Source organism: Anser brachyrhynchus (assembly GCF_964034855.1).
Source record: "Anser brachyrhynchus genome assembly, chromosome: 3".
Lineage (NCBI taxonomy): Eukaryota > Metazoa > Chordata > Aves > Anseriformes > Anatidae > Anser > Anser brachyrhynchus.
Genome location: NC_137696.1, coordinates 294,692 through 305,204, shown reverse-complemented (window position 1 = coordinate 305,204; position 10,513 = coordinate 294,692). Strand labels below are relative to the sequence as shown.

At 48.3% G+C, this 10,513-nt stretch overlaps 1 protein-coding gene across 1 annotated transcript; it reads left to right on the top strand.

The window, feature by feature from the left end:
- Nucleotides 1-456: 456 nt before the first annotated feature.
- Nucleotides 457-10,147, top strand: LOC308192789 (uncharacterized protein; the record flags this gene model as incomplete). Its single annotated transcript, XM_080586701.1, has 8 exons — nt 457-484; nt 2,615-2,799; nt 3,091-3,198; nt 3,375-3,525; nt 5,943-6,053; nt 6,143-6,274; nt 9,476-9,549; nt 9,775-10,147. The coding sequence occupies 8 exons, from the start codon at nt 457-459 to the stop codon at nt 9,913-9,915; spliced, it is 930 nt and encodes a 309-aa protein (XP_080442827.1). The 3' UTR covers nt 9,916-10,147.
- Between the last annotated feature and the right edge of the window lie 366 nt (nt 10,148-10,513).

The following is a 10,513-nucleotide window of genomic DNA, read 5'->3' as shown; positions in this document are numbered from 1 at the left end:
CGACGCGGCGGCGGGGCGCTCGGGGGTCGCGGCTGCGAGCGGAGCGCCCGAGAGTGGGCCAGAGCGGCGGGTTGAGCCCCGGGAGGGCGGGGGCGGGCGGTGGAGCAGCGGCCGTGAGGTGGGGGTGGTGGGCGCGGGAGGGGGTGCGTGTGTGCGAGGTTGAGTGAGCGCCGCTGCGCTTCAATGGCCGGCAGTAGTGGCGCGGAGGGTGGCGCAGCAAGCGGGGCGTTGAAGGGGGTTCCGGCGCCTGCCAGTGAATTGGCAGAGTAATTAGGAACCGGCCGTTCCGTCACGGGATGTTCGCAGTTTCGGTTGGCTAGATGGAAAGGGACCGTAGCGTCCGTATCTGTATCCTTGATCGTAGTAGCAGGAGTTTTGACGGCCCTTGGTTGTTGCATTATCCCCTGTGTAAAAGGACTGGTACAGCGGCTCACTGAAACTGCGCTGTTGAAACAAATGACCGTGGAGCCACCACCTTACTCACGTAAGGCGATGATATTAGAGGGGATGGAAAGCAAAGAAGGTGAAGAAGAGGAAGAGATCTACCAAATTACACCGCAGAGAAAAGTTTTGCAAAAATCAACAATTTATAAAGAAGAAAAGGGGGGAATTGTGGGAATAAAAATGTTGTTTTTGCAGAGTTACGTTGTTTAGAGGGAAGGAATGCGGTGTTGAGATAGGCTCGCAGTGATAAGAAAGCTTAACGGACAACCTTGTAAAATGCAGACAACCGGACTCCTCAGAGCAGCTAGGTGAAAATCACGGTGTCAAGTCAGATCAGTGAAGAAACATTACCGCTTCAAACAGTAAAAAAGTCAAAAGAAATTTGAAATTGAACAGGCCGGCAACTGAAGGCCACGTAGTGTCTGTGAAGCGTCGGATAGGTTGTGAACCCGGAATACCCAGTCAGTGGGGAAACACGGGAGGGTCCCGGTCGTCGAGAAAGAAAGTACATAAACTGTACTGTGTGACTAGTAGGCGCGCTCCTGCTTGTGGGACGCGTGCCATTGCGATCGCGAATAAATTACTACTTCACTGAGATCCTCGCCTGAGCCTAAGCTACTGGCTACGGAGTGTTTCTCACGCTCCCTGCGCGTAATCCTGGCTACAATATACCGTGTTATCGAAGGTGCCTTTTAAACAACATTGATAGAAACTCAGGGGGCGATAGTACTGACCCTGGGTGTGGAATTATCCACGCAGGGAATAATCCACGCTGCACCAAATATGGTAGCCACAGGAGCGCTAATATACATAGCGCGTGCCAGATGCGACGTGAGAATCCTGCACCTGGATGGCCTGTCCCAAATGGCGAGAGGTGGTACTGGCTACGTGGCAATAAAGCCAGGAAGGTGTTGCCCCTGGGATGGAAGGGAGCTTGCACCCTGGAGGCAGTAATTCCAAACGTGACTATTATTGAAGACCCACAAAGCCAAAGCCCCCTTGAGACCACACGCAGGATTAAGCGGACTCCAGACAATTCTCTAGTAAAATTCTCTAGTATTTCACAGCTTTGCAAGGTGGTTTTTACCTCGGTGAGGGGTGGGTGAATTAGAAAAAGCTATTGCAAATATCTCCGCTATAACTGAAGAACTAGAAAATAAGTTTGATAAGTTTGCAAAAATAGCACCGTAGAATCGAATAGTATTAGATTCATTAATAACCTCATAAGGAGGAGCGTGCACTGTAATTAATGCTAGTTGCTGTATAGATGTAGATCAAACGGGACGGATTTGACTGATATTTGGGGGGAAAAAAAGGTATACTGGGGGGCGTGGGGGGGGAAAGATCCTACATAGAGTAGCTCAAGATGACAGTTCCTGGGCATTTAGAAACATGTGGGAGAAACTAACTTCGTGGTTACCTGAACAGAATTGGCTCAAACAACTATTTGTTGGTATTGTAAAAATAATGGCGTTGTACGCCTCCCATCCCCCGTGACATCCAAAGAAGACTATTGCGCCTTAACGTTGGAGAAACTCAAGAGCGCGGTACGTGAAGAGGTGCAAAAACAACAGTAGGAGTAAGGAAAGGAGAGGAGGGAGCTGTGAGAAACTAAGTTGTGTTTTTGCAGTAGAGAACTAATTTTCTGTATTCCGAGGTAGTTGTGCAGTCATAATGAGGAGAAACGCCACGTGGGTAAGCGGACAGTAGGCGGCCTCACTGTTCCGAAATAAGGCAGAAGCTTGAGGAAAAACAGGTTGAGCAGCGTGGGCACGGTAAAACAAAGATCACAGGTTCCTGAAACATAAGAAAGGGGAAAAAAAAAAAAAAAAAGGAAATACGAAGGGAGAAATTAAAGGGTTGAAAAAGAAGTAAAATTGTACATACATGGTACATACAGGGGAGGGGATCGGGCGTCGGGGAACAGGGAATAAAAGTTGATGCTGTGCTTACTGCAATGCGCTCCTGATCGGCAGGACGCCCGCCACTGCAACCGCGAATAAAATAGCCTCACAGAAGATCGCGTGTCAAGAAAATTATTTGAGATGTTTCTCGCAGACAGACTTGACGAGAGAGGACCAAGAACACCCGCGCCTTCTTTAAAAATAAATAAATAAATAAATAGATAAAAAGGCAGCACGGGGGCAGCCTCAGGGTCGCCTTCCCACAGGGAAGCGGCGCCGTGATTGGCTGGACAGTGAGGGCGGAAGTGGCGTCACGGCTAGCCTTAACTCAGGGCGGAAACGCTCCGTGATCGGCTCGGAGGAACGCAGGGCGGAGGTGCCGTGCAGGGCTTGCCGGCACTATGGGCGGAAGCTGTCGGGCCGGGCCGCCGCGGCGCGGTGCCGCAACGAGGTTGGTGGTCGGCGCCGCCCCGGGCCGGGCCGGGAGGGGGCGAGGCGGCGGGCGGTTGGGGCGCCACGCGGTCGGCGGCTTCTGCGGAAACGGCCCTTGTGCGGGGCGGGGGCGGCGCCGGAGCGGAGCGGAGCGGACCGGGCGTGCGGCGGGGTCCGCACTGCGCGGGGCTTCGGAGGGCTGGGGGAGAGGGGGGCGAAGCGGCGCGGGGGGGGGCGGTTGCGTGCGCTTGGCCGACTCCCCTCTGGGGCGGATGGACTGCTCCGTCCCGCGGCATGCTGGGAGCTGTAGTTCTGTGGCGCGCGGCCGGTCTTTCCCCGAGCCGGGGCCGCGGCCGGGGCCGGGCCGTGCGCGCCGGGAGGCGCAGGTTGCCGCTGGCTGCGAGCGCGGCTGCCGGCGGTGAGGCGAGCGAGAGCCTTCGGGGGCGCTTCCCCGGAGCGTCGGGCCGGGAGGGGTGGGGGCTGCGGCGGCCGGGCGCGGGTCCTCGCTGCGCTCGATCGTCGGGCTGCGCCTCGGAGGTTTTCCTCCCCCCGCGCGCTGACGGCCGGCTCTCTCCTTTCCCTGCGGCTCACCAGGGCAGAAGCAGCTCCCCGCCGCTGGGACCCCCGCGGGGTTTGTCGCCGAGCGAAGGTGGCGCGGCAGCTGAAGGGAGGAAAGCTGCAGCTGGCGTGCTGCAGTCGCAGGTTTCCCAGGAGAAAGAGCAGCCCGTCTGTCCCAGCTGTCCGGGTAAGTCGCAGCGACCTCCGGGTGAAATCCAGGCGTGAAGGGGATTTTGGTGGCTCTCTTAGACGGCTAGCCCTACCAAAGGTCGCATCGGTTACAAAAGGTAGTAGTAACCTTGCAGTTTGTGTGTTCTGTAGCGTCTGTAGCACAATAAACTGGCAGGTGAAGGAATGAGCGGGTACAAATACACGTGACTCTACAGCTGAGATTAAATAACGTGCAGGTTCTTCTGTGTTTTGTCTTTCAAAGCGCGTTGTTTGACTCGGTGGTCCTTAACGATGATCCTCGGTGGTCCCTTCCAACTCAGGATATTCTACGATTCTGTTGTTGCCGAGCGCCTGAGCTTTTTGCTCACATTACTGAAGAAAGGAATGGCTGTGCTTCTTCCCCACCCCCCCCTCTTTTTCTTTTTTTTTCCTCCCGCTTCAGCTTTAAGAATTATCCTAGAAACAATGAACAAGTGCTTGCAGGGCTTTATGGAACGCTAGTTGTGGTCAGTCAAGAACGACTTGGGAGGCAATTCCTTTCGTGGAATTGTAGAGTGATCGAGAGATCAAGGCCAGCGTTGTGAAGAAATAGTGCCAGGTTATAGTCACAGGTGACTGCCTTCTGAAGGGAACAGAGGCTCCCATCTGCAGATCAGACCATCTTTACCGAGAGCTTTTCTACCTGCCTGGGGCTTGGATCAGGGACATTGCTAGCGAGCTTACGAGCTTAGTTCAAACTTCAGATTATTCCCTACTCCTGCTCTTTCACGTGGGTACCAACAAGTTTGCAGCAAGAAGTCTGTGTTCAATCAAAATAAATTTCAGGGCCCTGGGAAGATAGCTAGAGGATTCAGAAGCACGGGTTATCGTCTAGTATTTTGGGATATATTAAACACAGCGTAGCCAGCTGGTCAAAAGAGGTGATTCTCCCACTGTATTTAGCGTTGGCGAAGCCTCTCCTTCAATATTGTGTGCGATTCTGGGCTCTACAATATAAAAAGAACGTTAAGATCCCTGAAAGCGTACAGAGGAGGGCAACAAAGCCGGTAAAAGGATTGGAAGGCACGCCCTGTGTGGACGCTACGGTACTTCGGCTAGCTCCTCGGAATTGTATATAGTCATGAGTAACGCTCCTGATTCTAAATACATAGTCTTTCCCTGCATATAAGCCGAACGCTATTCTACAATCGTTTGCTTCTTCCGGCAGTGGATCCTGTCTTTCAGTGATTTATGGGTACTTTACATGTCCTGGATATTGCTTTCCAGATACCTGGAGCTTGCTAGCTTTTCTGTCTCCCAGACGTGTGGCTGATAGTGGTCTAGTCTTGTGAGCTGTGCTGCCGTGAAGTCTGTCACCTGTTGATGTTGAAGGTACTTTTCTGGAAAGAGGAAGGTGGTAGGTACAGTTTCACACCAGGCCATCAACAAAATCACGTACTCTTTTTATCATCTCCAGACGTGTTTCCTTCGGTGGCTTCTGGACTTTGGTCCATATTGTAGGCCCCGAGAAGGAAGGAGGTTGGCTTTTCATAACCACAATTTCTTCCAGCTGTTTCAGATGGATTTCATGGTTGATTCTAGTTGAAATGACTGCCTCAGGAAAAAAAAATAACAAAAATGGTAGTCCAAACAACTTATAAAAAAATAAAAATAAAAAACAAACGAAAACACCGCTCCCATTTCCTCACAGCTTATTCATTTGCTGTGGTATCTTCTTTATGGAAAGAAGTGTCCTTTCCTTCCCAAGCTGTAAAGGAAGAGTTCAGGTACTCTTCACTTGTGCGCTTTAATCTGTGACGTGTTTGTTCGCATAGAACTTCTGGGAAGTTTGGCGGTAGAGTTTAGGGTTTACATGTTAGGTAAACAGAAGTATCGCTCAACTCAGAACATAGTTAAATAAAAGTACAATATTTATTTAAAATGAATAAGTGTGTGTCTATAGTCTTGTGTCCTTTCTTTGCAGAACTCAATAGTTAGCCTTTATACATATTTCTAAGTTGCCCGGTTTATCAGTGTACAACACAGCATTCGGGAATATCATCTGAGATTTTAGGTGAAGAGGACTGTCCTTTGTTCAGTTGTGCACTCTTGTGTGTCAGCCCTGATTCTGAACCGTATAAAAGCTGGAAACTTCTTTCCGGTTTTCTCTCTAACCTCACTGAAGTGTGGGTACTTCCCAGCGTACGTGATGCTATTCAGCATGTGGATATTCTGTTTCCTCACACTAGCTACAATTCCGGTGAAGTTACGCATCTTGAGCCTGCATGTTAGTGTTTCATCCTTTCAGTTCCACAAAAGGAGGGTTCAGTGGAAGTTTTGAATCCTGTAGAGTGGAATACAGGTTTTTAGCCTCAAAGGCTTTAGTTATTTTTCCCTGGTGAGCTTTGGAACAGAAGATATGTAACATTAACAATTTTTTATTATTCATTTCAGGACTCTTTGACAGCCCTCCTGGATCCGATGATGCAAAGCTCACTGACATATCCTACCCAGGAGACCAACAATCGGTGACGTTTGGAACCAAATCCCAGGTGGGAAACATAAGTGATCAAAGTGGAGCAAGAATTCGTGTTGAGCATGGGGATTCAAATAACAAGTGCATTTTCGGGAACTGGCTCTATCCTTCATCGCAGGTGAAAGCAGCTCTGTGGGCCCTCCAAGGAGGCACCTCTGCAGTGATTGCAAGTGGAACCCACCCAAAGATCTCGGGTCATGTCATCACAGGTGTTGTGGAAGGGAAGAAAGTTGGAACTTTTTTTTCAGAGGTAAAACCTGCAGGTGAGTACGGAAGTAACATGTACATTGGGAGCTGTAGAGATTTCCTGGAAGTTTAGGGTCAAAATTTGGCTAGGCCTGCCTGTTCAACAAATGGGAAACTACGCTCTGCTTGACAAACGGCTTTTGAAAGGTAACTTTTAATGTTGGAATAGAACATCTTGAATCCTCTGCTCGGGTTCCTTCCAGCTGATGACTTGCTGCATCAGACTTGCATTCAAAGAACTGGGTAGAATTTGTATTGCTTTTAGTCTTAGAGGTTATCATCTATTATTGAAGATTCCAGGGTGAAAGCGTGCATATAGAATGTACGGCTGAACTAAGATAGTGTGTAGTTTGGGTTTTTGTCGTAAGTTCTTTTAATGACTCGGTCTTTTGTTACCGTATGCAGGAATGTTTTCCTGCCTCTGTGTTGCTGTGACAATGTAACAAGGGCCGCAGAAAGTCAGACCAAAGATCGGTGGTCTTAGCAGAATGGAACGAGTATAGAGCGATACTTGTGACTTGCACTTTAAGACAAGCCAATGCCTTTGAGTATAAAAACGCTTAATGTGTTTCTTGTAAAAATCGGCCATATCCTTTGAACCCATGTAAACACTTAGCATCCGTGGGTCACAGCAGTCACGAGCCTTAACTAGGTATTGTGCGTAAACTCTGGAGCTAGCACTATGTGGAGAACTGCTTCCTTTATTTTGTGTGTGTTTGTGGGCAGGAGGAGCGTTGAAGTTTGCTTCCTGCTAGCTTTTGATGCCCCCGCCTTCTGTATGGAAAGAGAACACGGGTGATCGATCTCTGTTCAACTTCTATGATATGAGACATCGTCTTTTCCCTCATCGTCTCTTTGTCACATGAAAAAGGTTTTTTCTTAGTCCTTTTCTACAGAAACTGTTCCAAAAGTTTGGCGATCCCTGTTTCTCTTGGCTGAAACTGTTTTTATTCTACTGTGACCTTTTTAAGATAGGCAAAAATAAAATTCTGTGTAGCATCCAAGATGCAAATGAACCTTCAGTTTATGAGATAGCAAGGCTAACTTTGAGTTTTGATCAGACTGGTGATGTTTCTTGTTGCCTTTCCTAGGCCTTTTCCAAAAGCTTAAACGTGTAAGTTGCTCTTCGACGCTGATGAGCATTGGGGTGATGTTTTCATAGGATTATGTGCAGTACCGAGGCCTGATTTCCCCTTTTGCCTCTGCATTTCTTCACGTTTATCTGCTTTGAATTGTGCTTGCTATTTGGTTGCATAGCGGCTGCAAAGGAATCACAGGCTGGTTGAGGTCGGAAGGACCTCCAGAGGTCACCCGGTCCAACACCCCTGCTCAAGCAGAGCCACCCAGATCTGGTTTTCCAGGACCACGTCCAGACAGGTTTTGAAACCTCACAAAGACCGTGACTCCACGACCTCCCTGGGCAGCCTACGCTAGTGCTCAGTCACCCTCACAGCGAAAAAGTATTTACTGATGTTCAGGAAACCACAGGAGGGGAACATCCTATGTTTCGGCCTGTGTCTGTTGCCTCCTTTTTTGTTCCTTGGGTACCAGTTAGAAAAGTCTGGCTTTGTCTTCCTTCCACCCTCCCTTCGTGTATTTACAGACATCGATGAGATCCCCTCCAAGCCTCCTCTTCTCCAGGCCGAACGGTCCCAGCTCTCCCAGCCTGTCCTCATAGGAAAGGTGCTTCAGTCCCTTACCGTCCTCGTGGCCCTCCGTTGGACTCTTTGCAGTGTGTCCAGGTCCCTCCTGTACTGGGAGGCCCAGGCCCAGCACTCCAGGTGCGGCCTCACCGTTCCTGAGCAGAGGCGGAGGATCGCCTTTCTTGACCTGCTGGCAATACTTTGCCTAATGCCACCCAGGATACCCTCAGCTGCTTTTGCAGCAAAGGCACATTGCTGTTTCGTGTTCAAGTTGGCGTCCACCAGGAAACTTAGCTCCTTTTCCGAGAAGTTCCTTTCTGGGAAAAAGTGCGATATCAGCGCTTTTCACTTTGTCCTACTGCAATAAATTTGTATCAGCTATAAAGCTTTTCATCTTGTAACCCCACGTCTCAGACGATTACAAATATGGTGAACAGCAAAAGTAAAGGTGAAATCTTACTGCGACCCTTCCTCTACCATGGAACGTGGTTACTCCCATTCTTTCTTTTGTCTTCTGTCTTCCAAAACACACTTGAAATACTCAGGTACCTTTTTAAAATGAACTCTTATCTCCTCGCGTGTGTCACTTTTTTTCAAAGAACACGAAAATACGCTCTACTTTATAAAGTATGACCTCGCTTTAAAAAGCTGTTTTAACGCTCCTTAATTAAGTCTTCTTAATCAAGTGTCCGCTAGTTCTTTTCTTACCTCCTGTTATTTTCCTTAATGTGGGAATTCCTGCTCTGGCAATTTCTGTAGGACGCTTCTGAAATAGAAGTCCGGGCCTATTAGTCACATTTCAAGTCATCTGTCCTACAGACAATTTCAAGAGAGTTAAAAATGAAAACGTAGCCTATCCGTGAGCTACTTGAGAACTCCTTAGTGAAATGCTGCGTGAGCCTTTTGACTTGTTACTTCTGCTTCTGTTTCAAAACTTGTTCTGTATCGTTTCAGTTTGAGACAGGTTCTTTGATATCCACGCCAAGAAGAAAACCTTTCTTCCGTAGGAACCCTTCAGTGTGCACAGGGAGAGGCGTGGAGAGAGCAGCTATTCTGCAAGCTGTTACTCAGGCCGCTTTTGGCTTCCAGCGCTGTTTGTACATTCCCGTGTTGTTTTGCAATCTTTTCTCTTTTCGTTAGTTGTCTAATTAAACTTTTTCAAAGGATGCCTCCCTGTTTTCAGTTTTCTCCTAAATCTCTCCTGAGATTTAGCCGTCCTTGTATTCTTTTGCTCTTTGTCAAGTCTCTTTGATACAAGCTGTGTGCAGCTTTGATACGAGCTTGTTTGTCCCCTATGACCTGGATGATCTTGCTGAATCTCCGTGATGCCTTGAAAAGGGCTGTGCTCGGGGACCGTGGCAGCATTTTGGTATCTGATACAGATTTTCCTGTTCTGGCATACAGTGAATTTCTTTGATATGTCTATTAGGACCGTACCTGTTTTCCTGCTTTGAGTAAAGAGTTGGAAGATGAAAGGTTAGCGTTCGTTTCCTCCCACATGGGCTGTAACCTTTGTCTGCGTGTCTTGTGGTTGTGTTTTGTTTGTTTGTTTGTTTTGGCAGGCCCTCCAGCAGAGCAGCAGGGTGAAAGGGCTCGAGCTGGTGGCAGGACCCTGGCAGCTCTGCAGCCTGAGCAGGTGAGAGAACAGTATGTGCTCACTCTTTAAGGTTGGGAACACGTGGCAAGCCTTAAAATACAGGTTTATAACACAAATGGGTCCTGGAAAAAATCAGCTGGCTCCAAGCATCCAGGGAGTCAAGACGGCGAGAAGATGTGTCAGTAGAAATGAGCTGAAGTGAGCCAGATGTCAAACACCACGGACTTCATATAAGGATGCAGTTCAGAAACTTTTCTCTTTCAGAGAGCGGAGATTGATTATCGTCTTGCTGACTTGTTACCTGATCAGAGAGAAGAAATTCTCTTGGCAAACGAGAAGGACTTAGAAGAAGCTGAAAATAAAGGTAATATTATGGGTCCTTTCATGGTACTCCTGTTGTCATGAGCTTTTCTGGGCCTCAAAGGAAATGAGCAGAACTAGAATATTCCGTCACCTGCAATTGGATATTACGGCTGTCACAGGTTAGTGAGCCCAGGACTTTGAGAGCTTGTCAGTGGAAACAGCTGCAGCTTCCATAATTACATGAGAGATGTCTTCATCAGAGAAGACAGAGAGGCCTTTGAAAGCAGCAACCCACGGCATTGTTTAAAAAAAAAAAAAAATCTAAATAAATAAATAAATAGCGTTTTCTTTTGCCAAAGGAGGCTCGCTTTAGGAATTGAATATAGCAAGTATCTGCCCTGTTATCGTCATGTATGAAATAGCATGAGTATCTCCTGGGCTGGTTAACGTAATGTTTGGCCCCTGTGGGGAAGGTTGTTACTGAAAAATGATGCTTTCCGGAACGAACCATATTACCTTCTGACTGAGGAAAGTACAGTTCAGGCAGCATAGACTAAATCCGTTCTCTTGCGTTCGAGGGGTGCATCGAGAAGCTGGTCTTGGGTTAGAAAATGTGTGAAACTGGCACGTCGCAAACTGTAATGCAGAGAGATCTTTGATAACAAAAGTGTATTTCTGTTGGTGAGTTACTGGAAGGCTG